The sequence below is a fragment of the Pristiophorus japonicus genome, chromosome 8 (genome assembly GCF_044704955.1).
Source record: "Pristiophorus japonicus isolate sPriJap1 chromosome 8, sPriJap1.hap1, whole genome shotgun sequence".
NCBI classification, from domain to species: domain Eukaryota; kingdom Metazoa; phylum Chordata; class Chondrichthyes; family Pristiophoridae; genus Pristiophorus; species Pristiophorus japonicus.
The window spans coordinates 229977093-230004914 of record NC_091984.1 but is presented as its reverse complement, the minus strand read 5'-3'; the positions used below and the strand labels follow the sequence as shown (position 1 = coordinate 230004914).

At 45.1% G+C, this 27822-nt stretch overlaps 1 protein-coding gene across 2 annotated transcripts in view; it reads right to left on the bottom strand.

The window, feature by feature from the left end:
- Nucleotides 1–27822, bottom strand: part of ydjc (YdjC chitooligosaccharide deacetylase homolog) — a 71023-nt gene that overhangs the window by 7737 nt on the left and 35464 nt on the right. For both annotated transcript variants that reach the window (XM_070888045.1, XM_070888044.1), the window contains exons 4-5: nucleotides 16890–16989; nucleotides 6265–6442 (exon numbers count right to left, since the gene is read on the bottom strand). In XM_070888045.1, coding sequence (XP_070744146.1) covers nucleotides 6265–6442; nucleotides 16890–16989 — 278 coding nt within the window. The remainder of the gene's footprint in view (nucleotides 1–6264; nucleotides 6443–16889; nucleotides 16990–27822) is intronic.

Below are 27822 nucleotides of genomic sequence, written 5' to 3'. Positions count from 1 at the left end.
TTTGTTGCAATGTATGGGGGCTGGGGACCACGCTCCTGCTTTGCCTTTGTATTCTGTGTTGCTGGACATGTGATTGATGTCAATGGTGGAAAAAGTGGGGTGTGGGCGGGGGTTGGGTATTATTGGCTGTGATACTTATGATTTCAGACCAATGTTGGTATTAACCTTTTGTTATTGAACATAACCTTGTTGCACATTGTCTCAGATAGCTGGACCCTTACACACTGCTGATTCCTTACCATGAAAGGGTTAAATACAACTTAACATCAATCAACATAAACTTTAACTGGCACCAAGGTGATGGGCACCATTGATGTCTGAGCTGCACACACACAGTAGTGTCAGCGTTGTCACTCACATCAGCGCTCTTTCAGGCAAATCTTTCCGATATCAGCTCCTCACGTAAGAGTGGGATTTAACAAATGCCAGCTGGCATTCGTTCCGGTTAGTTCCACTTTTTGTGAGCGGTTTTTTGAGCGAATGATATTGTGGGAAATATGGGTGCGAGGTGGTGAAATTGAAGATGGGTGATCTCCATGGCCGCTAGTTTGGGTAAATATGCTCTTTACGACAAAAAACAGTGGGCGGGCATTAATATTGAATCTCGGCGTTAATTCTGTGTGGAAAGTAACGCTGGCCGATATTATGGGTGTTGAATTCGCCCATTCTGCTGATTCCACCCAAAAAAAGTGGGCGGGCGATGATATTTTTTCTTGGCGTTAAGCCTATTGGGAAAATAACGCTCAGCGTTAAGTCTCTTAAGAAAGCCCGTCAGTTTCCATTTTGTGCCAGAATGGGCAATATATGGGCGTTATACGTCATTTCAGTGGTAAAATGGGCGTTAAGCATGCAAAAAAAGTGGAGGTTCTAGCCCATTAGATGTTAGTTTTGACAAATCTTAGATTAATCTAAGCAGATTGAGGGTAAAACGGATCAAATCTATACTGGATCCAGGATAAATTTGTCTGCCATTCTCAGGAAAATAAGCAGAAAGATAGTGAAAGGCTCAATAAATGATCTCTTTAAAAGACCTGAAATCACTCGTATTGTTGTAATAGGGGAGATTCTAATATGTGAATTGGAATTCAATGCTGAAGGATGATTGGTACAATGGGGGGGGGGGGGAAATTGCAGTCGGAGGCTTCCATCGTACGAACGCCTCCGATCCGAAAAAATCTACGAAAATACCTGGTGGTCCTGGAGGAACGTAGGATCCCGGTCGGAGGCCTAGACTCGCAGCGTAGGGGAACATGTCTTTCAGGTATGTTCGTACATGCTGGAGTCACGTGGGCCTGGACCACCAATCACGATGCAGTATTCTCATTGAGAAAAATGGGATCTCCGTTAGTAACGGAAACTCGCACAATCAATGAGAAAAACCCCATAAACCCCCAAACACAGCATAATAAATCAATAAAACACCTCACATATATAAAATTCATTGAATTTAAATGTAAGGGGATTTGAGTATAGGAGCAGGGAAGTCTTGCTGCAGTTGTACAGGGCCTTGGTGAGGCCCCATCTGGAATATTGTGTTCAGTTTTGGTCCCTGAATCTGAGGAAGGACGTTCTTGCTAGTGCAGTGCTAGTGAGAGAGTGCAGCGAAGGTTCACCAGACTGATTCCAGGGATGGCAGGACTGACATATGAGGAGGGACTGGATCGACTGGGCCTGTATTCACTGGAGTTTAGAAAGATGAGAGGGGATCTCATAGAAACATATAAAATTCTGACGGGACTGGACAGGTTAGATGCAGGAAGAATGTTTCCGATGTTGGGGAAGTCCAGAACCAGAGGACATAGTCGTAGGATAAGGGGTAAGCCATTTAGGACTGAGATGAGGAGGCAAATAGCCCAATCTCTCCCGCACGGATGTCCTTTTCCTGGGCATGCGGAGGATCTATCTAGAGAAATCTTGACCGACTGGAAAAGCCGGTTTTCGGCACATGCGCACCGCGCCCTGAGAACCGGCTTTTGCGAGGCCTCGCCGGGTCCATGCGCACTCCTTACGGACCCGGAATTTTCGGCCCAATGTGTTCTGACTCGGACATAGCGAGTCTACAACACCTCAGCTGCTGGAACAAGAGTGGCGAAGAGTATCTCATATCGGGTCACTCTTTGCAATTGACCCTCAGTACGTTTTGGTGTGTCGGTCTTGGACCTGTACAAGTGCCTGTCATTGAGTTTTGGGGTATCCAGGATTGGCTGGCAATCTATCACCATTGCTAGCAATGCAATAGCTAAAGTAAAATACAGCTTGCACACTCAGGATAATGAAATTGCTGCCTTCAGAAACAGAAGCTGCTTCGTTTCATAGGTTACATATTTCAGACCTGTAGAAATGTATTAAGTTTTACAAAGTTTTGGACTATATTATATTTGACCTGAGCTACTTGCAATTAGAGTTCAAGTCCCACGCCAGAGACTTGAGCTCAAAAATCCAGGCTGACACTCCAGTGCAGTGCTGAGGGAGTGCTGCACTGTCAGAGGTGCTGTCTTTCGGATGAGACGTTAAACCGAGGCCCTGTCTGCTCTCGGGTGGATGTAAAAGATCCCTCGGCCATTATTTTGATGAAGAGCAGGGGAGTTGTCCCCGGTGTCCTGGGCCAATATTTATCCCTCAAATCAACATCATTAAAAAACAGCTGATCTGGTCATCATCACATTTCTGTTGGTGGGAGCTTGCTGTGCGCAAATTGGCTGCTGCGTTTCTCACATTACAACAGTGACTGCACTCCAAAAACTACTTCATTGGCTGTAAAACGCTTTGGGATGTCCTGAGGCCATGAAAGACACTATATAAATGGAAGTCTTTTTTTATATAAATAAATCTGATATTCAGCCACCTTTATTGTATAATGTCCTAGTATACACTTATACTTTATAGCCAATGTTAGATTTATTCTCAAAAAGAGTTCCAATCTTGGATTTATAAAGCATGTGAAATTCTCTTATTTATCACCTATCCCCCCAAAATACAATAAAATTTCTTCTGCTTTGAACAAAACTGGGAAGGAATGTAAAAAAGGATTTCCTTCATGGTTACTGGGGCTCCAAGGTTTCTCTAAACCCGATAAGACATCAGGAAATCAGACTTCATAGTCTTGGAAACCAAAATGGAAAATGTCAATCCAGGAACCCTCACAGACGTAGAAGGTACATTTAGAATTGAGCTGCGAAATCTCAGGATGGCAGATCAGCCTACATTCACAACTGATGACCTTGGAGATTAAACTCACTAAGAATATTCCCAAGAGGTTATCTGAGTAAATCAGCAAGCCAAAATGTTGTGGTGGAAATCCAGCACGAATGATCCTTCAGAAGCAGAGGGCATAACCAAGGCTTGTACCGGACACGGCAAAATGGCAACGAGATGCCAGATTCTCTAACTGCTGACAGCAGGTCAATCCTTTCAAGTTATAGGATTTGATGGGCGGGGGAGGAGGTGGGGGTGGTATTATCCTCCATAGATCTAATCTTGATAGGGGCACTGAGCACCTCGAGTCTCATCACCGTGGAAGGAGCGTGCGGCAAACCAGTCCCACCCACCCTTTCCCTCAACGACTATCTGTCCCACCTGTGACAGAGACTGTAATTCCCGTATTGGACTGTAGTCACCTAAGGACTCATTTTTAGAGTGGAAGCAAGTCTTTCTCGATTCCGAGGGACTGCCTATGATGATGAATCTTAATAGCTTCAGTTGAGCGACTCATTGGCAAGAGGGAATGCGAGTTAACATTGGAAACTTTTGATGGTACTTCTAGCCCATTTCTGCAGCTACAAAGCAGAGATGTTAACTTATGAGTGATGGGCTTGTTTGCTGCCATAGCTAGTCCAAAAGCTTTCTTTCTGATCAGCATAGTGGTTGGAATAATTAAGTCCTCCAATTTATGAAAGGGAAATCATGCTTGACGAATCTTCTGGAATTTTTTGAGGATGTAACTAGTAGAGTGAACAAAGGAGAACCAGTGGATGTGGTGTATTTGGACTTTCAAAAGGATTTTAAAAGGTCCCACACAAGAGATTGGTGTGCAAAATCAAAGCACATGGTATTGGGGGTAATGTACTTACATGGATAGAGAACTGGCTGGCAGACAGGAAGCAGAGAGTCGGGATAAACGGGTCCTTTTCAGAATGTCAGGCAGTGACTAGTGGAGTGCCACAGGGCTCAGTGCTGGGACCCCAGCTCTTTACAATATACATTAACGATTTAGATGATGGAATTGAGTGTAATATCTCCAAGTTTGCGGATGATACTAAACTGGGTGGCGGTGTGAGCTGTGAGGAGGACGCTAAGAGGCTGCAGGGTGACTTACACTGGTTAGGTGAGTGGGCAAATACATGGCAGATGCAGTATAGATGTGGATAAATGTGAGGATATCCACTTTAGGGGCAAAAACACGAAGGCAGAATATTATCTGAATGGCGGCAGATTAGGAAAAGGGGAGGTGCAACGAGACCTGGGTGTCATGGTTCATCAGTCACTGAAAGTGGGCATGCAGGTACAACAGGTGGTGAAGAAAGCAAATGTTATGTTGGCCTTCATAGCTAGGGGATTTGAGTATAGGAGCAGGGAGGTCTTACTGCAGTTGTCCAGGGCCTTGGTGAGGCCTCACCTGGAATATTGTGTTCAGTTTTGGTCTCCTCATCTGAGGAAGGACATTCTTGCTATTGAGGGAGTGCAGTGAAGGTTCACGAGACTGATTCCCGGGATGGCTGGACTGACATATGAGGAGAGACTAGAGCAACTGGGCCTTTATACACTGGAGTTTAGAAGGATGAGAGGGGATCTCATCGAAACATATAAAATTCTGACGGGACTGGACAGGTTAGATGTGGGAAGAATGTTCCCGATGTTGGGGAAGTCCAGAACCAGGGGACACAGTCTTAGGATAAGGGGCAGGCCATTTAGGACTGGGATGAGGAGAAATTTAACCTGTGGAATTCCCTGCCGCAGAGAGTTGTTGATGCCAGTTCATTGGGTATATTCAAGAGAGAGTTAGATATAGCCCTTACGGCTAAAGGGATCAAGGGGTATGGAGAGAAAGCAAGAAAGCAGGAAAGGGGTACTGAGGGAATGATCAGCCATGATCATATTGAATGGTGGTGCAGGCTCGAAGGGCCGAATGGCCTACTCCTGCACCTATTTTCTATGTTTCTATGTAAATGATACCAGCAGCTGCCATACCGCGAATTTTGAGTTTGATAGTTTGACATCACGTGATACTAGAGATTCTGCAAGGTTGTCGGGAAGCCTGACATGTCATGTAACAGCCTAATGCTCCCTACTAATGTGAAGCTTGCTTCAACTAGTGCTCTTGATACACTGGTTTAGAGACTTGAAAACAATGTCCTGTGGCAGATGAGCCACTTTCTGATGGGGTGGATGTGCTTATTAGATGTGGAATTGAAATCTCAATGCGTTGAGATCTGCTGGATAAATACCTCCAATATTGAAGCAGAAAAAAAACAACAATATGTCATATAAAATTGAATCCTGATGCTGGTTTGTAGCAAAACATTTGCAGTTTTGGGAAGTAAAAACGTTCTAGTGAGATACATACATCAGCACCAAAACTACTTCTACCTGGGTCAATTCAAATTTTCAAATTTAGATTGATAAATTTTTGTTCGGGAAGGGTATTAAGGGTTATGGAACCAAGGTGGGTAGATGGAGTTAAGATGGGTAAGTGTATTAAGGGTTATGGAATCAAAGCGGGTAGACAGAATTAAGATATCGATCAGCCATGATCTAATTGAATGGCGGAACAGGGTCGAGGGGCTGAATGGCCTGCTGCTGTTCCTATGTTCCCAAGGCAAGGCAGGAGCTACATACATTGAAAACTGGATAGTTACATTGCAGAAAAGTCAACAGGATAAAACAAACTTCTATACAAGGGGTTGGATGAAGAAGATCACACAATTTTCCATAGGATTTCTGGAAAAATATGCTGTAATTTTTCTCTTTCTGGTTGGGCAATAGGCAGAGTTGATGCATTATAGGGAGGGAAAATAACAAGATAATTCTCCAGCGTGGGGCTGGGGAAGGGCAGGTGGTGAATGAGAATGGCCACATCTCTCTGCTGATGGCAGATGTGGAGAGATATGTACTCGGGAGCGAAAGTAACAAAGATGGCAGAAATGTAGGCCTAAAATAATTGTAATTTTTGAAATTGAATTATGTAACTTATAATTACGTGTGTCTTATACCTGCCTCCAGAGTAGGTTTTGGTATTTGAAAGGTAGGAACTCCGTTGTCATTTACCTAATTCCATGACTTCTAAATACATCTATTGAATTGAATGCATCTTTTTCCACCTGCAGGTAAAAGTCCATTAGCTGTTGTTCTATCCAATCGCAGTCATGCAGGCCTGGTTCTATAGGAACGCGAGTATACTTGATTCCATAATCTGAAAGCACTTGTGCAAATACATCTCGAATACCTATATACCAGAAAATAAAGAGACATAAATATAGTAGCTCTGTGTTAATTTTGGTACATCAAGAATCTTCACAAAATTTGTAATTAGATTTTAACATTTTGTATTTGTTTTGACATTTTAAATTCGGAGTTTGTTTCTGAAAAGTGCTAAGTACCTTCAAACACTTAACACTGCAGCCATCCCAATATTGTGTTCATGTGATGTACATTGATGTGAAAGTGGGTGATATGACTCCTGAACACTCAAACAAGGGCAGAGACCTGCTCCAGAAGGATGTCTTACACAGCTTGAATTTCTCACTAAGCCTGGTGTGTAGCCTTCCGGGATTTGGGTTTTAGCCTTGGCTCACTCGTAGCACTCTCATCTCAGAGTCAGAAGGTCGTGGGTTCAACCCCCACTGCACAGACTTGAGCCCATAATCTGGGCTGACACTACAGTGTAGTGTTGCGCTGTCTGAGGTGCCATCTTTCGGATGCGATGTTACACTAAGGCCCCGTCTGCCGCCTTGGGTGGACGCAAAAGGTCCCAGGGCACTATCTGAACAAAAGCGGGGCCCTCGCTGGTGTCCTGGGGCCAACATTTATCTCTCAACCAACATCACTAAAAACAAACGATTTGGTCATTTATCTCATTGTTGTGTGCAAATCAGTTATCACATTTCCCTACATTAGGAACAGTGGCTACATTTCAACAGTACATCAGCTGTGAAATGCTTCACATGCAAATCCCCTGGGAGGACAGGTGCACCAACATCAGTGTCCTTGCCCAGGCTAACATCCCCAGCATTGAAGCACTAACCACACTCAATTAGCTTCGCTGGGCAGGCCACATAGTTCACATGCCAGACACGAGACTCCCTAAACAAATGCTCTATGCGGAGCTCCTTCACGGCAAACGAGCCAAAGGTGGGCAGCGGAAACGTTACAGGGACACCCTCAAAGCCTCCCTGGTAAAGTGCAACATCCCCACTGACACCTGGGAGTCCCTGGCCATAGACTGCCCTAAGTGGAGGAAGTGCATCCGGGAGGGCGTTGAGCTCTTCGAATCTCAACGCCGAGAGCATGAAGAGATCAAGCGCAGGCAGCAGAAGGAGCGTGCGGCAAAGCAGTTCCACCCACCCCATCCCTCGATGAATATCTGTCCCACCTGTGACAGGGTCTGTGGCTCTCGTATTGGACTGATCAGCCAACAAAGAACTCACTTCAGGAGTGGAAGCAAGTCTTCCGCGATTCCAAGGGACTGCCTATGATGATGATGGGCTTTGGGATGTCCTGAGGTGAAATGCGTTAGAGATCTTTTCTTTTGAAGCTCACCGTCAACTCTTTTGAATGTTGGGAGTGGTTGATTCTGCCTGCTGTTGTAACAGAAAATCAGCTGCCCAGGAAGTGAAACTTAGTGCCAATGCAAGCATGCACACACAGAGCTTTAGAAACAAAGAATCATAGAAATGTACAGCACGGAAGGAGGCCATTTCGGCCCATCATGTCTGTGCCGGCCCACAAAGAGCAATCCAGCCTAATCCCACTTTACAGCTCTCGGTCCATAACCCTGTAGGTTACGGCACTTCAGGTGCCCATCCAAGTACTTTTTAAAAGTGGTGAGAGTTTCTGCCTCTACCTCCCTTTCAGGCAGTGAGTTCCAGACCCCCACCACCCTCTGGGTGAAATAAGTTCTCCTCAACTCCCCTCTAATCCTTCTAACAATTACTGTAAATCTGTGCCTCCTGGTTGTTGACCCTTGCGCTAAGGGAAATAGGTCCTTCCTATCCACTCTATCTAGGCCCCTCATAATTTTATACGTCTCAATTAAATCTTCCCTCAGCCTCCTCTGTTCCAAAGAAAACAACCCCAGCATATCCAATCTTTCCTCATTGCTAAAATTCTCCAGTCCAGGCAACATCCTCGTAAATCTCCTCTGGACTCTCTCGAGTGCAATCACATCCTTCCTGTAATGAGGTGACCAGAACTGTACGCAGTACTCTAGCTGTGGCCTAACTAGTGTTTTATACAGTTCAAGCATCAACCCCCCGCTCACCTCTTGTATTCTATGCCTCAGCTAATAAAAGCAAGTATTCTGTATGCCGCCTTAACCAACTTATCTACCTAGCCTAGCCTTCTACCTTCAGGGACCTATGGACATGCATTCTAAGGTCCCTTTGTTCCTCTACACTCCTCAGTGTCCTACCATTTATTGTGTATTCCCTTGCCTTAGCCCTCCCCAAATGCATTACCTCATACTTCTCAGGATTGAATTCCATTTGCCACTGTTCTGCCCACCTGACCAGTTCATTGATATCTTCCTGTAGTCTACAGCTTTCTTCTTCATTATCAACCACACAGCTAATTTTTGTTTCATCTGCAAACTTCTTAATCAAAACCCTATATTCAAGTCTAAATCATTGATATATATACCACAAAAAGCAAGGGACCTAGTACTGAGCCCTGTGGAATCTCATTGGAAACAGCCTTCCAGTCACAAAAACACCCATCAACCATTACCCTTTGCTTCGGTCCGTAACCTTGTAGGGAGTTCGAAGAGCGCCGAGAGGCGGAGCGGGAGATCCAGGAGGCCTACAAAAGGCCCATCAGTCGGGAGGCGCGGCGGGAGTTCAAGGAGCGTCCGAGAGGTGGAGCGGGAGATCCAGGAGGCTTAGAAAAGGCTCATCAGTCGGGAGGAGGCGCGGCGGGAGTTCGAGGAGCGTCCGAGAGGCCTAGCGCTGCAGCAGGGAGAGAAGGTAAAAAAGTAGTAGAAAGAAATAGAAGGGTGATGTCACAGCCAAGGGGGTAAGTGATTGGTGAGTAGTTTTTCCTTTTCTTTATAAGCAAGTAACCTTTTAGCATTGTGCCAAATTAAGCTAATCTAAGTGTTAAGTCATGGCAGGAGAGCTCCGATAGTGTCATGCTCCTCCGGTGCTATGTGGGAAGTCAGGGACGCTTCCATTGTCCCTGAGGACTACTTGTGCAGGAAGTGCATCCGCCTGCAGCACCTGACAGACCGCATTGCGGCACTGGAGCTGCGGGTGGAGTTACTCTGGAGCATCCACGATGCTGAGGATGTCGTGAATAGCACGTTTAGTGAGTTGGCCACACCGCAGTCAGATAAGGGATGGGTGACCAGCAGGAAGAGCAGTGGAAGGAAGGTAGTGCAGGGGTCCCCTGCGGTCATCCCCCTGCAAAACAGATACACTGCTTTGGGTACTGTTGAGGGGGATGACTCATCAGGGGAGAGCAGCAGCAGCCAATTTCATGGCACCGTGGGTGGCTCTGCTGCGCAAGAGGGCAGGAAAAAGAGTGGGAGAGCTGTAGTGGTAGGGGATTCTATTGTCAAGGGAATAGACATTTCTGCGGCCACAACCGAGACTCCAGGGTGCAAGGGTCAAGGATGTCTCGGAGCAGGTGCAGGTGCAGGACATTTTGAAGGGGGAGGGTGAACAGCCAGTTGTTGTGATGCATATAGGTACCAACAATATAGTTAAAAAATTGGGATGAGGTCCTACAAAACAAATTTAAGGAGCTAGAAGCTAAATTAAAAAATTGGACCTCAAAAGTAGTAATTACAGGATTTCTACCAATGCCATGTGCTAGTCAGAGTAGGAATCGCAGGATAGCTCAGAAGAATACGTGGCTTGAGGAGTGGTGCAGAAGGGAGGGATTCAAATTCCTGGGACATTGGAACCGGTTCTGGGGGAGATGGGACCAGTACAAACCGGACGGTCTGCACCTGGGCAGGACCGGAACCAATGTCCTAGGGGGAGTGTTTGCTAGTGCTGTTGGGGATGAGTTAAACTAATATGACAGGGGGATGGGAACCTATGCAGGGAGACAGAGGGAAGTAGAATGGGGGCAGAAGCAAAAGATAGAAAGAGGAAAAGTAAAAGTGGAGGGCAGAGAAACCCAAGGCAAAAAACAAAAAGGGCCACATTACAGCAAAATTCTAAAGGGGCAAAGTGTGTTAAAAAGACAAGCCTGAAGGCTCTGTGCCTCAATGCGAGGAGTATTCAGAATAAGGCGGACGAATTAACTGTGCAGATAGCAGTTAACGGGTATGATGTAATTGGCATCACGGAGACATGGTTCCAGGGTGATCAAGGCTGGGAACTCAATATCCAGGGGTATTCAACATTTAGGAAAGGATAGACAGAAAGGAAAAGGAGGTGGGGTGGCATTGCTGGTTAAAGAGGAAATTAATGCAATAATAAGAAAGGACATTAGCTTGGATGATGTGGAATCAGTATTGGTGGAGCTATGGAATACCAAAGGGCAGAAAACACTAGTGGGAGTTGTGTACAGACCACCAAACAGTAGTAGTGAGGTTGGGGACAGCATCAAACAAGAAATTAGGGATGCGTACAGTACAGGTACAGCAGTTATCATGGGCGACTTTAATCTACATATTGATTGGGCTAACCAAACTGGTAGCAATGCGGTGGAGGAGGATTTCCTGGAGTGTATTAGGGATGGTTTTCTAGACCAATATGTCGAGGAACCAACTAGAGTGCTGGCCATCCTAGACTGGGTGATGTGTAATGAGAAAGGGCTAATTAGCAATCTTGTTGTGCGAGGCCCCTTGGGGAAGAGTGACCATAATATGGTAGAATTCTTTATTAAGATGGAGAGAGACACAGTTAATTTAGAGACTAGGGTCCTGAACTTAAGGAAAGATAACTTCGATAGTATGAGACGTGATTTGGCTAGAATAGACTGGCGTGTGATACTTAAAGGGTTGATGGTGGATAGGCAATGGCAAACATTTAAAGATCACATGGATGAACTTCAACAATTGTACATCCCTGTCTGGAGTAAAAATAAAATGGGGAAGGTGGCTCAACCGTGGCTAACAAGGGAAATTAAGGATAGTGTTAAATCCAAGGAAGAAGCATATAAATTGGCCAGAAAAAGCAGCAAACCTGAGGACTGGGAGAATTTTATAATACAGCAGAGGAGGACAAATGGTTTAATTAGGAGGGGGAAAAGAGAGTATGAGAGGAAGCTTGCTGGGAACATAAACACTGACTGAAAAAGCTTCTATAGATATGTGAAGAGAAAAAGATTAGTGAAAACAAACATAGGTCCCTTGCAGTCAGATTCAGGTGAATTTATAACGGGGAACAAAGAAATGGCGGACCAGTTAAACAAATACTTTGGTTCTGTCTTCACGAAGGAAGACACAAATAACCTTTCGGAAATACTAGGGGACCGAGGGTCTAGTGATAAGGAGGAACTGAAGGAAATCCTTATTAGGCAGGAAATTGTGTTTGGGAAATTCATGGGATTGAAGGCCGATAAATCCCCGGGGCCTGACGGTCTGCATCCCAGAGTACTTAAGGAAGTAGCCCTAGAAATAGTGGATGCATTGGTGATCATTTTCCATCAGTCTATTGACTCTGGATCAGTTCCTATGGACTGGAGGGTAGCTAATGTAACACCACTTTTTAAGAAAGGAGGGAGAGAGAAAACAGGTAATTATAGACCAGTTAGCCTGACATCGGTAGTGGGGGAAATGTTTGAATCAATTATTAAAGATGAAATAGCAGCACATTTGGAAAGCAGTGATGGGATCGGTCCAAGTCAGCGTAGATTTATGAAAAATAAATCCTGCTTGACAAATCTTCTAGAATTTTTTGTGGATGTAACTGGTAGAGTGGACATGGGAGAACCAGTGGATGTGGTGTATTTGGACTTTCAAAAGGCTTTTGACAAGGTCCCACACAAGAGATTGGTGTGCAAAATTAAAGCACATGGTATTGGGGGTAATGTACTGACGTGGATAGAGAACTGGTTGGCAGACAGGAAGCAGAGAGTCGGGATAAACGGGTCCTTTTCAGAATGGCAGGCAGTGACTAGTGGGGTGCTGCAGGGCTCAGTGCTGGGACCCCAGCTATTTACAATATACATTAATGATTTGGATGAGGGAATTGAGTGTAATAGCTCCAAGTTTGCAGATGACACTAAGCTGGGTGGCGATGTGAGCTGTGAGGAGGACGCAAAAAGATTGCAGGGTGACTTGGACGGGTTAGGTGAGTGGGCAAATGCGTGGCAGATGCAGTATAATGTGGATAAATGTGAGGTCATCCACTTTGGAGGCAAAATCATGAAGGTAGAATATTATCTGAATGGTGGCAGATTAGGAAAAGGGGAGGTGCAACAAGACCTGGGTGTCATGGTACATCAGTCATTGAAAGTTGGCATGCAGGTACAGCAGGCGGTGAAGAAGGGAAATGGTACATTGGCCTTCATAGCGAGGGGATGTGAGTATAGGAACAGGGAGGTCTTACTGCAGTTGTACAGGGTCTTAGTGAGGCCTCACCTGGAATATTGTGTTCAGTTTTGGTCTCCTAATCTGAGGAAGGACATTCTTGCTATTGAGGGAGTGCAACAAAGGTTCACCAGACTGATTCCCGGGATGGCAGGACTGACATATGAGGAGAGACTGGATCGATTGGGCCTGTATTCACTGGAGTTTCGAAGGATGAGAGGTGATCTCATTGAAACATATAAAATTCTGACGGGACTGGACAGGTTAGATGCAGAAAGAATGTTCCCAATGTTGGGGAAGTCCAGAACCAGGGGACATAATCTAAGGATCAGGGGTAAGCCATTTAGGACTGAGATGAGGAGAAACTTCTTCACTCAAGAGAATTGTGAACGTGTGGAATTCCCTACCGCAGAGAGTTGTTGATGCCAGTTCATTGGATATATTCAAGAGGAGTTAGATATGGTCCTCATGGCTAAAGGGATCAAGGGGTATGGAGAGAAATTGGGAAGGGGGTACTGAGGTGAATGATTAGCCATGATCTTGGTGCAGGCTCGAAGGGCCAAATCGCCTACTCCTGCACCTATTTTCTATGCTTCTTGCCTCAGCCAATTTTGGATCCAACTTGCCACTTTGCCTTCGATCCCATGGGCTTTTATTTTTGTGACCAGTCTACTATGTGGGACCTTATCAAAAGCCTTGCTAAAATCCATATACATCACATCAAATGAACTACCCTCATTGACTGTCCTTGGTACCTCCTCAAAAAATTAAATCAAGTTAGTCAGACATGACATTCATGCTGACTGTCCTTGATTAATCCGTGTCTTTCTCAATGAAGATTTTTCACCAATAATTTTTCCATCACTGAAGTTAGGCTCTCTGGCCTGTAATTACTTGGTCTATCCCTTTTTTTTTAAACAATGATACAATATTAGCAATCCTCCGGCACCACACCTGTGGCCAGAGAGGATTGGAAAATGATGGTCAGAGCCTCTGCTATTTTCTCTTTTGCTTCTCTTAAAAGCCAGGGATACATTACATCTGGGCCTGAGGATTTATCCACTTTCAAAGTTGCTAAACCCCTTAATACTTCCTCTCTCACTATGTATATTTTATCTAATATTTCACACTCCTCCCTGATTGCAATGTCTGCATTGCCCCCTCTCATTTGTGAAAACAGACGTAAAGTATTAATTAAGAACCATACCCACATCTTCCGCCTCCACACGCAGATTACCTTTATAGTCTCGAATAGGCCCTATTCTTTCTTTAGTTATCCTCTTGATCTTAATGTATTTATAAAACATCTTTGGATTTTCCTTGATTTTACTTGCCAAAATATTTTCATGCTTTCTCTTTGCTTTCCTAATTTCCTTTTTAATTTCACCCCTGCATTTTCTATACACCCCTCTACAGTTTCTGCAGTATTGAGCCCTCGGTATCAGTCATAACCTCCCTTTTTGTCTTTATCCTACCCTGTATGGCCTTGACATCCAGGATGCTCTAGATTTGTTAGTCTCATCCTTTTTCTTTAAGGGAACATATTCCTCCTTGAATGCCTCCCACTGCTTTGACACTGATTTACCTTGGCTAAATCACATCTCAGCTTGGTAAAATTGGCTTTCATAGAAACATAGAAAATAGGTGCAGGAGTAGGCCATTTGGCCCTTCTAGCCTGCACCACCATTCAATAAGATCATGGCTGATCATTCACATCAGTACCCCTTTCCTGCTTTCTCTCCATACCCTTTGATCCCTTTAGCCGTAAGGGCCACATCTAACTCCCTCTTGAATATATCTAATGAACTGGCCTCAACAACTCTCTGAGTGAAGAAGTTTCTCCTCATCTCAGTCCTAAATGGCTTACCCCTTATCCTTAGACTGTGACCCCTGGTTCTGGACTTCTCCAACATTGGGAACATTCTTTCTGCATTTAACCTTTCCAGTATCGTCAGAATTTTATATGTTTCCATGAGATGCCCGCTCATCCTTCCCCCCCCAATTGATAACTTTTATTCCTGGTCTATCTTTGTCCTTTTCCATGACGGCCCTAAATCTAACTGAATTATGATCGCTAGCACCAAAATGCTCTCCTACTGATACTCCTTCCACCTGCCCAGCTTCATTCCCTAAAACTAAGTCCAGAACCTTAATAAACGCACGAGCAGTGCATGTGGGGAAATCACAGGCCCCGTCCCCGCAATTTTCTGTCCATTTATTTTAATACCGATGGTACAATTGTGTTACATTGACCCTTTGGTGCCCAACGTTCCCAGTAAGCTGTGCTTTGTTCTGCGCGGCCTGTCCCTTTAAATTTCTGTGCAATATTTACAATGTAAAAGCCGGTGGGCGGACTGCGCGGGACCTTTCAGATTACTGCTCGGCCGCGCTGCACCTTAGCGGGAACATCGATGGTGCTGCCCCTCCCATTGTAGCTCGCCTTCATCGGCATTTTGCTCATTGGGGAAATCAAGGATCAGCGCTGGCAAGTTATTTTACTGAGGCATCTTGAGTGGTTTCCAGGTTTTTCAGAGCTTGGATTGAGTTGTTAGAGAGTCATCACTAACTGGTGTTAGCAAGCACTTCAAATGGGTCAGTGGTACCAGTTCAGCAGCACCGAGACTGATAAATACTTTGCATCACATGGAGTCCTGTCCTTGATAGCACCAATGGACCAATTGCTCAATACCAACAAGTACTCACTGGTAAGAGACAAGGAACTTTCTGCGCCATGCCAGTTGAAGTGTATTCTGGCCTCTATTCCAGTAACCAAAGATTAATAAGCCTTATCTTGGCCAACCCCTTGTGAGGGTGACCTAGGCTGCACCCAAGCAGTGAGTTTGTTCTCCGTGTCCACCCACATCCTCAAATCTCAACTATTTTTGAAACCTCATCCCACTCTGAATTGGTAGGCGACTCAGTATAATAAAGGAAAGGTGTGGAGAGCAAAGGAGATTGTTAAAGATTCATGAAGAACGGTGCTTTGTGCTTGGGTGTCAAGTGTCTGATCTGTGCCTTGATAAACAGCAGTTTCGAATCTAACACCACTGCATCCTTTGACAGAAAGGATAACTCGATTTACAAAGGTGTATATCACGCAGGATATGCTGCATCGGTGTATTTTGCATAATTCGTTGAACGGTGTGTAAGCTTCTGCAGGATACATGATCAATGAATTCGCCCTGAATGTAACCATCGTGGAAACATTCATTACGGTTTGTTGTTAACCCGCATCATGTGAGGTTTAGCCGATAAGCTCTGCCCCCTAGCTGCAGTTCTCACTGGTTTTCACATAACTGTGGCCCAGACAAAAGGACTCATTGAGCAAGCGGCACAGCTAAAAATCCCATCCTGCAGAACGTCGCTTGAGATGTGAATCTAGAATTAAGGGGGCGAAATTGCAACTTTTTTGCACCCTGTGGTACCTCTGGGGGGGGGGGGGGGGGGGGCGCTAACGGGGCACAATGGTGTTTTCGCCTGGGGGAGGGGGGGCGTTACCGCCTTTCAGGAAATTGTCCCGGAGGTTTGTGGGGTGGGGGGGGGGGGCCTGCACAACTGCCGATGATGTAATCGCCGTGCGTGCCAGTCCTTTACCGCCCCTGCGGGGAAATTACCCCATGGGCCGTGAGGCTGGCTCGGGCGGATGTCAGCGCTGGCTTTGCAGGTCACCAAGCTGGCCCAGGACACCCGCCGCCGGGGCGCCCCTTAAAGGGGAAGCGTTTAGCGTCCCAGGCTGCCATCTTTATTTGTTGACCGACTCTTGGGTTGGCCCGACAATGGCGGTCCTCGCGCCGACCAGGCTGCCACTCCGTTTTGGGTGCCGGGCTACTGGCCTGGTCGATCGTGTCCATGGTGGTCCAGTGGCGTCCACCAAAATGCCTGCAGAGTGCGCAGTGGCCCGCCCCTTTAATGAAAGCGGCCCAAGATTTTACATCTACGCAATAGATGGGGACTATAAAACCATTTACCCCTCCACGAGTCTCTTCTGCTGCTCCTCCCCACACAACATATAAAACTAGCGCACAGCTTGACGGTTCATAGCAGTTTTCTTCTTGGCAAATCAGAAATGCTCAATTAAAATACTTTGAAGGTGAACGTCTTTTGGCAGTGCCCCTTTAACACCTCAGGAGGAGGTGAACAACCTGTGTGCTTTAAAAAACAAAACGTTAATGCAAGTTCCATTCGTTCTTACCTGGTAAGACATGGACATGCTGATGTCCGTCCATATGATGAGGTAAATGTCCTGTCAGTTCACAAAAAAGATCTATTTGACCCCTGAGCTCCTGATCAACCTGGCAAGCAAAAGTATGAGAAAATAGATGAGAACATAGCCGCAGTGTAAGTAAGACCGCCTGCTTTCACCTCCGTAGCATCGCCCGTCTCCACCCTTGACTCAGCTCATCATCCACGCCTTTGTTACCTCTAGACTTGATGATTTCAACGCACTCCTGGCTGGCCTCCCACATTCTACCCTTCGTAAACTAGAGGTGGTCCAACTCGGCTGCCCCCTGTCCTAACTCGCACCGCGTCCAGCTCACCCATCATCCCTGTGCTCGCTGACCTACATTGGCTCTCGATTAAGCAACGCCTTGATGTCAAAATTCTCATCCTTATTTTCAAATCCCTCCATGGCTTCACCCCTCCCTATCTCTGTAATCTCCTCCAACCCAACAACCCTTGCCCCTCACCCAGATATCTGCACTTCTAATTCTGCCCTTCTGCGCATCTCTGATTATAATCGCTCAATCATTGGTGGCTGTGCCTTCTGTTGTCTGGTCCCCAAGTTCTGGAACTCCCTCCCTAAATCTCGCCGCCTCTCGCTCCTCCTTCAAGACGCTCCTTAAAACCTACCTCCACCTACGCTAATTCCTACTTATGCGGCTCCGTGTCAAAGTTTTATCGCATAATACTCCTGTGAAGTGCCTTGGGATGTTTCACTATGTTAAAGGTGCTATATAAATACAAGTACAAAATACAAGTTGTTGTAGAGAATAAATCTGATTACTGTGCTACAACAGCAGATAGATAGAATACTTCAATAATGGGCACATGATGCAGAACCTTGGGATATGCAAACAGACTACTTCGATAACCCCTTTGAGAAAAGTTGTTCTGAGGCCCCCCCTCTGGTCATTCAAGCGGGTGTTAAAGATCCTATTGCACTATTCAAAGACCAGCAAAGCAATCTCCTGGCTGACATCCCCCCTACAAGCAAACCACCAAAAAAAAAAGCAACCGTCATCTTATTTCTGGTTGTTGGGTCTGGCTGTATGTAAAACGTCTGGCCCGCTTGACCGGCACCCAATCCACTACTTTAAACATTCACTCCCTCCACCACCAGCGCATCGTGGCTGCAGTGTGTACCACCGACAAAATGCACTGCCAACTCGCCACAGCTTCTTCGGCAGCACCTCCCAAACCCGTGACGTCTACCACCTAGGACAAGGGCAGCAGGCGCACGGGAACACCACCACCTCCACATTCCCCTCCAAGTCACACACCATCCTGACTTGGAAATATATCGGCCGTTCCTTCATAGTCGCCAGGTCAAAATCCTGGAACTCCCTCCCCAACAGCACTGTGGGAGCACCTTCACCATATGGACTGCAGCGATTCAAGAAGGCGGCTCACCACCACCTTCTCAAGGGCAATTAGGGATGGTCAATAAATGCCGGCCTTGCCAGCAACACCCACAACCCGTGAATGAATAAAATACATTTGGCCACATAACAATCACTGCACTTTATTGTGTTTGTAAAGTGCTTTGAGATGCTTCTGAAAGGCATAAAGACACGACATAAATACCAGTCTCTTTTTATCCTGCAAAAACGTTCATGTGAATTATCATTAGCACTATAAGTACAAAGCAGATCATATTCCACATCTCCTAAAGTACTCTCTTTATGCCATACATTAGAGAGAAGTTAGTGTTAATTTCAATTGTTTACTATGTTAATGCCCACTAGAATTCCATTCATCTATTCTATAGATTTTATTTACAAGTCAGTGCAGGTTAATCTTACTCCAGATGCCACATTTCAAAGTCTCATATTTTGTTATAAATGTAAAGCAATCTTTAAAAAAAAAATGGAAGCCAGGCATTTCATACTGGAGAGCAAACACGAAGTTTTACAAAAATCTTCCACTCTGCAATGTCCCTCAGCCAGCAACAATGAATCTTATCCTGCGTTCATTTAACAGCGACCAGACCTTGAGGGTTGTAGTGTCACTCTTTCTGCAGAATATTACATGGTTTATAATCTACTGTTCTCTCAAACCACATGGCACATAGTGCCTTCAATTTAAAGATATATAAAGAAATAAAGGCAGTTATTTGATATGCACAGACATACTCTCCAGCATCAGAAATACCAGAGACACAATGACTGCCGCTTATTAATGGCTGTGTATAGGAGCAATTAGTGCGTTGAGAGGGACACTGCTTCACCTTACCGGTCCAATAATACATTCTTTGCTATGCTGCTCCTGTCCTTATAAATCATCATCATCACAGGCAGTCCCTCAAAATCGAGGAAGACTTGCTTCCACTCTAAAAGTGAGTTCTCAGGTGGCTACACAGCCCAATACGGGAATTACAGTCTCTGTTACAGGTGGGACAGACAGTGGTTGAAGGAAAGGGTGGGCAGGGAGCCTGGTTTGCCGCACGCTCCTTCCGCTGCCTGTGCTTGTTTTCTGCATGCTCTCGGTGACAAGACTCGAGGTGCTCAGCGCCCTCCCGGATGCTCTTCCTCCACTAAGGGCGGTCTTTGGCCAGGGACTCCCAGGTGTCGGTGGGGATGTTGCACATTATGAAGGAGGCTTTGAGGGTGTCCCTGAAATGTTTCCTCTGCCCACCTGGGGCTCGCTTGCTGTGTCGGAGTTCCGAGTAGAGCGCTTTGTTAGGGTATGCGGACGATGTGGCCCGCCCAACGGAGCTGGTCGAGTGTGGTCAGTGCTTTGATTATAAAACAGATCACCCAGCTTACAGTAAGCAAGTCCCGCGTCTACCATGCATAGTTTACATTCCAGTCTTCACACGTTATAATAGAATCACACAGCACAGAAGGAACCAATTTATCCGGTTTGTGCCGGCTCTTTGAAAGAGCTATCCAACTAGTCCCACTCCCTAAGCTCTTTCCCCATAGCCCTGCAAATGTTTCCTTTTCAAGTAGATATCCAATTCTCTTTTGAAAGTTACGATTGAATCTGCTTCCACCACCCTGTCAAGCAGCGCGGTCCAGATCATCATAACTCGCTGCGTAAAAAGAACTCTCATCGTACCTTTGGTTATTTTGTGAATGACCTTTAACCTGTGTCCTCTGGTTACCGATCCTCCTGCCAGTGGAAACAGCTTCTCCCTATTTACTCTATCAAAAGCCTTTACAGATGCAAAAACGGGCAGGTATTGAATCCCGAATTCTTCAGACCTGGAGCCTGAAATTTACTGACCTCTAATTAAGCTCCGACTGCATCAGCTCTCAAAATCTGGGATTAAATTATTCTTGTACTCTGTTAATTGTGTCATGAATCAGCTATGGAGGGAATTAAATTCTAAATGTGCGTATCTACTTAGAAAAGCAATAAATAATATTGCTGTATTTATTTTTCCAAATTTCTTTGATAGAAGTTAACTGCAACTCTGCAACACTCACTTCAACTTCACCCTCCCTCGAAATTTTCAATTTAAAGAACAGGCTGGTACTGAGAGAGACATCTTAATCAACTGCTCTTAAATGCAGAGAAATATATATTTTGAAGTTAGATGAAGTCTGGAGTTCTATATTATTCATGTTTTTAAAAAAAATCAGCTCCAAGGAATAATCTGACACAAGACCAACTCCATTCAGTGTTTTAACACTGTTGTATTACATGGAATTACAATCATTGCTCAGTACTATATCTAAAGTGTGTTGGGGAGGGGATTACACCTGCCCACGTGGGGAAATGGAGCACATAAATTACTGAAAGACAGATGAAGCACATTTATCGTTTCAGAGCACGAGAGTATTTACTGTGCAGTGATTCATTTTTTGGGCTACTTTGATAGTACCTGGTCTGAGAGGATATACCCTTTTTTAACAAACCTGCTTTATTCCTGAAAACGCGAGAGATTTCCAGGATAACTCACTGCGCTAAAAACCACAAGTTAACTGGAAGACCACCTGGACAAGCTCTTCTGGTCTTAGTTCCTGTCCCTTGTCCACTACATGGCAGAAACACAACCTCGTTTAGCACTGGGCCAACAGTCGGTACAGCTGGAGTACAAACGGAGAGAAACGAAGATGGCAATAGCTTAAGGCGGGACTTCTTTTTTACTGAACACCCCCCTCCCTCTTCCCTCGTCGCCTTTTCGAGATCATGCGCCTTGTGTACGCCCGTTGTCTTTCTAAAAAAATACAAGGCCAATTTTACAAATTAATATGGAATCCAATGGGGGTGGACACATAATCGCTAATTTGCCTATTCCCCAGGACTTGCTATTCATTAAATTAAATTTACCGCAGTCCATCAATACGTTGTGATAATATATTGGGGTACAAAATGTCACACTTGGATGCCAGACCAGTTAGAATGGAGATGGGAACTTGACAGAATCAGGGAGAGGAAATACTGGCCATAAACTGCTTCCAGCAGCTGGCTTATCAAATAAAAAAAACACTTTCTATCCAGGAACAAAATTACCCTTCACGCTATAAAAAGTTTATTAAAAAAGGTGAGTAAAGATGTTGCCAGGACTGGAGAATTTTTGCTGTGAGGAATGATTGGATAGGCCGTTATTGTTTTCTTTGGAACAGAGGAGGCTGAGGGACAACTTAATTGAGGTGTATAAAATTGTGAGGAGTCTAAATACAGTGGATAGGAAGGACCTATTTCCATTAGCACAGGGGTCAACACCAGGGGGCATAGATTTAAAGTCATTTGGGGGAGGTTTAGAGGGGATTTGAGGGGAAATGTTTTTACCCAGAGGGTGGTGGGGGTCTGGAGCTCACTGCCTGAAAGGGTGGTAGAGGCACAAACCCTCATCGCATTTAATATCATAATATTTTTATTAAAGTAGTTGTATCTCCTCTAATAACTTAGCAACACTCATTCTTGCAGTGACCACCCAATTTCAGTCTGGTTACTGCTGAAATCGCCACAATTCTGGGATGCCAACATAAGGAACAGACCTTTCCCGATGACAATCATTCACATTAACAGTGCAGCCGATGGTATAAAGCGCATTTACCAAACGTACAGTATTGTGTGACAACTTATAATGGGAAAAGTAAACATGATTGTATTCTCTGGCTTACACAAGAGGTAATGAATGTTAACATGCTGAGGGCAGGAGTTTGATTTCAGGGCTGGTCACGGTCACACCTATTCCCTGACCGTCAAACTCCAGTTACCTCCAAGGGTGCAGGGTATGGTCTTCGAGCAAAACATTGGCAATAATAGCAATGTCACTCTCCTCAGGCCCCTACAATATGGATCCGCCTTTGGCTGTAGTATTCTGTACTCTATCGCCGTACTCTTTCTCTCCTTACATTAAGAACATAAGAAATAGGAGCAGGAGTAGGCCATCTGGCCCCTCGAGCCCGCTCCGCTATTCAATAAGATCATGGCTGATCTGATCCTGGCCTCAACTCCACTTCCTTGCCCGCTCCCCATAACCCTCGACTTCCTTATCTTTCAAAAATCTGTCTATCTCCACTTAAATATATTCAGTGACCCAGCCTCCACAGCTCTCTGGGGCAGAGAATTCCAAAGATTCACGACCCTCTGACAGAAGAAATTCCTCCTCATTTCCATTTTAAATGGGCGACCCCTTATTCTGAGACTATGCCCCCTAGTTCTAGATTCCCCCTCGAGTGGAAGCATCCTCTCTGCATCTACCCTGTCAAGACTCCCCATAATCTTATACATTTCAATAAGATCACCTCTCAGTCTTCTAAATTCCAATGACTATAGGCCCAACCTGCTCAACCTTTCTTCATACGACAACCCCTTCAGCTCAGGAATCAACCTCGTGAACCCCCTCTGAACTGCCTCCAATGGAAGTATATCCTTCCTTAAATAAGGAGACCAATACTGTATGCAGTAGTCCAGGTGTGGTCTCACCAACACCCTGTACAGTTGTAGCAGGACTTCCTTACTTTTATAGTCCATCCCCCTTGCAATAAAGGCCAACATTCCATTTGCTTTCCTAATTGTTGCTCTTCCCTCTGTTATTTACCTCTGTGACGTTCACCGGCTTCACCTCCTCCAGTAGCAGGTCCCCCCGATGTGCTTCCTCTCATGGCTCAATGCAAACCACTTTGACCTGACTTGGGGAGTGCTGACTGGAGTATGCTCCTGGCTACACTTTCCTTTGGTACAACTAGCGAGGTGAGGTTTCCCCATAATCGCTGTTGTAGGATTTGCAATCCACAGGGGCATTACTGCACAATTGGATAGTCCTGCCAAAAGACAGCGACACCTGCCATAGAAACCGAAGCACTATTCACCAACAATGGCAAGCATGGAGGTGATAGAGCTATTGTATTACTGTACCACCAGGGGTAGACAAACGAATCCTCATGGGACACTTTCACGAATAAAGTCCACACTTATTGACCTTCCCTAGTTGCCCTGAACAGGGCTTCTAATGAGAGGTAGTTCATAGCGATTGTTTGCACAACTGAATGACTTGCTGGGCCACACAAGGTGGCATTAGCAAGCCAGATAATGAACAACAAATTACCAGATTTATTGAATTCAGTTTTACAACTGTGATTTGAACTCAAAACCTCTGTGTTACTAGCCCAATATTATATCCACTTCACTACCATACCCATTGGTCCCAATGGTTTGGGAAGACCAATAGTAATGTTTCCTTCTCATGACAAAATGTGCTGAGCATAAGCTGTTCATCAATAAAAAGACTTCCATCAGCCGGTGGAATATCTAACATTCTGGACGTAGCTTCAATCAGGTATGCAGCAATGTGATCTGAAGGATACAAGAATCATTGGTGCTAAGTGAGGAGCAGAATGCTCCGGGCTATTAAAGGCAAATCCATTACATTGCCGCAGAATTCTTAGAAAGTTACGGAGGCCATTCGGCCCATCGTATCTGTGCCGACCAAAAAAGAGCAATCCAGCCTATTTCCATTAAACAGCTCTGGGTCCGTAGCCCTGTGGGTTACTGCACTTCAAGTGCATATCCAAGTAGGTTTTAAATGTGGTGAGGGTTTTTGCCTCTACCACCCTTTCAGGCAGTGAGTTCCAGACCCTCACCACCCTCTGAGTGAAAACATTTCCCCTCAAATCCCCTCTAAACCTTCTACCAATTACTTTAAATCTATGCCCCTGGTTGTTGACCCCTCTGCTAAGGGAAACAGGTCCTTCCTATCCACTCTATCTAGGCCCCTCATAACTTTATACACCTCAATAAGTCTCCCCTCAGCCTCCTCTGTTCCAAAGAAAACAAACCCAGCCTATCCAATCATTTCTCATAGGTAAAATTCTCCAGTCCTGGCAACATCCTGGTAAATCTCCTCTGTACCCTCTCTGGGGAAATCACACCTTTCCTGTATTGTGGTGGCCATTGGGTGTTTCGATGTGAAGTGGCTGAAGAGCCCAAACACAAACAGGAGCTGTTCTTGTATAAAGAGTAGTGCCTACAGATGATGCACAAAGTGAAAGTCAGGGGTGCTGAACTTCCTTTGAGGCTAATTTAGTAACCTGGCATATCCTGAGTGGGCAGGGCACAAAGCTGTACAGAACAGGTCCAATTCCCGGTCTATGCCGGCTAGCAGACTTCAGTAAGGGCAGCAGTTGGATACTACAACTGATCTGCAGCGTTTCTGGACTAGGGAGGGAAGCAAGAAAAAAAAAGAAATGTATTTATATAGCGCCTTTCATGACAACTGGATGTCCCAAAGCACTTTACAGCCAACGAAGTACTTTTGAAGTGTAGTCACTTGTAATGTAGAAAACAGGGCAGCCAACTTGCACACAGCAAGCTCCCACAAACAACAATGTGATAATGACCAGAGAACCTGTTTTTGCTATGTTGATTGAGAGATAAATATTGGCCAGGACACCGGGGATAACTCCCCTGTTCCTCTTCAAAATAGTACCATGGGATCTTTTACTTCCACCCAAGAGAGCAGACGGGACCTCGGTTTAACGTCTCATCCAAAAGACGGCACCTCTGACAGTGCGGCACTCCCTCAGCACTGCACTGAAGTGTCGGCCTAGATTTATGTGCTCAAGTCCCTGGAGTGGGACTTGGACTCAGAGGCGAGAGGGCTGCTCACTGAGCCCGAACTCTTGCTCCCGACTGGTATCCAGTGACTCCTGCAGGAAAGTGCGAGAATGAATGTTGCGCGAGGACAAGATTAGATTTCACAGTGATGCTGTGCTTACACTCCCCGGTCTAGGCTTAAGATACGAGGGATGGCAATCTGGGCGAGGTACCAGAGGGCTTCCGGCACCTATGAAACATGGAGCGGGTACAAAATTGGTAACTTACGCAAGGCGGTGGCTGCAATTTAATCTTCTACAAACTCAAGCGGTTCGTCTAAACCTTGCGCCTGGCCTGCTTTCCATGGGCATTGATCACGCTCTGGCATGTTGCCCAAGTGCGCATACTTCATGCGAGAGCAGAGATATTGGGTCGGCCATTTAGATGAGGAGAAGCCTCTTCACTCAGAGGGTGGTGAATCTTTGGAATTCTCTAACCCAGAGGGCTCAGTCTGAGTTTATCCAAGACGGATCGGTAGATTTTTGGATATTAAGGGAATCAAGGGATATGGGGATAGTGCAGGAAATTGGAGTTGAGGTAGAAGATCAGCCATGATCTCATTGAATGGTAGAGCAGGTTCGAGGGGCTGAATGGCTGACTCCTGCTCCTAATTCTTATGTTATGACAGTAAATTCTGGTACGACAGCAGAGGGTGACATTCAAAGCTGGTCTGTATGCCTTAGCTATAGAGTGCCTTTTACCAACAGAGCCATCTGTTCATCGGTTTCTTGTACATACACTGAAGAATGTGCTAGCGAAAGTTGGAGCTGATTTTGTGAACATGAATAAGAGTGAGTTTGCTAACAAGACTGGGACAGCATTGTCCCCAACCCGGTCATCATAAGTCAGTTCAACCTGTACCAAAGGTGTCAGAATGTTCGCCAATGTTGTGAGCAGAGGAATATATCAGGAGCTGTGTTGCGTCAAACCATTTGGTCAGCATCCATTCACTAGTTCATTTGCATTGATCATTTTGATTATAACGATTATTTCAATCCATTTAAAACTATTCAAAGTGACGAGCATGCAATCATCTAAGGAATGAAGTACTTTATACAACAACAACAACTCGGATTTATGTAGCGCGCCTAATGTAGAAAACATTCCAAAGTGCTCCATAGAGACACAAGGAATAAATAGAGTCAGTGGAACAAATATTACAGGAGGGGGTGGGGGTGTTGTAGGGCAGGAGGCAGGTTAGAGGCAGGGACAAGCAATGTATGGGGCGATTTAAAAAGACAGACTTGCATTTGTATAGCGTCTTTCACAACCACCGGATGTCGCAAAGCGCTTTACAGTCAATGAAGTACTTTTCGGAGTGCAGTCACTGTTGTAATGTGGGAAACGCGGCAGCCAATTTGCGCACAGCAAGCTCCCACAAACAGCAACGTGGTAATGACCAGATAATCTTTTTTTTTTAAATGTTGATTTAGGGATAAATATTGGCCAGGACACCAGGGATAACTCCCCTGCTTTTCTTCAAAATAGTGCCATGGGATCTTTTACGTCCACCTAAGAGGGCAGACAGGGCCTCGGTTTAACGTCTCATCCAAAAGACGGCACTTCTGCCAGTGCTGCACTCCCTCAGCACTGCACTGGAGTGTCAGCCTAGATTTATGTGCTCAAGTCCCTAAACAACCTTCTGACTTGAGGCAAGTGTGCTTGCTACCCACCTGAGCCACAGCTGAAACTCACGGATAAGAATTTTAAAAGATATACAACCATCAAGTGATTCAGACCATGATAGTTGAGGCAAGTAGAAGGAATAATATTGTCACACTGAAATGGCAGCTGCCTACAAGATAGACGCTGATAACCAAGAATATTTCACTAGAAGGGCATCAGCCAGAACAGATACAAACAGGACTTGCACAGTGAGATTTTAACTGGGTCTATAGAAGATTTTAGGCCTGGCTTATCACTTACATATAGGGCAAAAATAAAATTAGGCCAAGGACAGAGCTCTGGGGAACAACAAAGACAGGTGGTGCTTTGGGGGGGGGAAAAAAAAACACCTCTGGTGTTATGGGAACAATTTTATAATGTTTAATAATTTCATTACAAAATCCAAACACATCCTCATGGTGCAGCTGTGCTATGGGCGATAGAGTCTGGTTTATGCAGTCCGACACAGAAAAGTCTCAAATCTCAGATGATGAATCACTTGTGGGACAGAAGGCATGCCTGTACTATGGGATAGTCACTTGCCTACTTTGTGCACGTCATAATAGAACATAAAATTCTTCGGGAGAAACAGTATTTGCTTTGAAGGGAGGGGGCGCAAGTTAGCGCGTGAGAATTGGAGAGATGTTTTGCCAACATTTCCATTCAACACAACTGGATAGAACCAGGACCAGAGAACTGGGTCAGTCTGCAAGACAGTGGCTGCAAGGAACGGTTGAGCTGCTTTTTGTAAAGTTGCTTTGCATCATAATAAATATGATTTGACGCTGGATTATTAGGAATCCCAACACAAATCAGAGCACAAAAACATCTATGGCAAGAATAAAAATTAAATAGATGAGAGAACGGAAAGAATAATTTTACACAAAGACAGAATATAATAAATACCGCGCACTACATAATTCCAAGGAGTAAAATAAAGTCCTGAGCTGCAAGAATCGCATGTTTTATACTAGCAAAATCCTGGATTAGATTACAGCCTTTGAAAAGCCTAATAATCACTTCCTGGTAGGATAACATAAGAATTAGGAGCAGGAGTGGGCCATTCAGCCCCTCAAGCCTGCTCCGCCATTCAATGAGATCATGGCTGATCTTCTACCTCAACTCCACTTTCCTGCACTATCCCCATATCCCTTGATTCCCTCAATATCCAAAAATCTATCGATCTC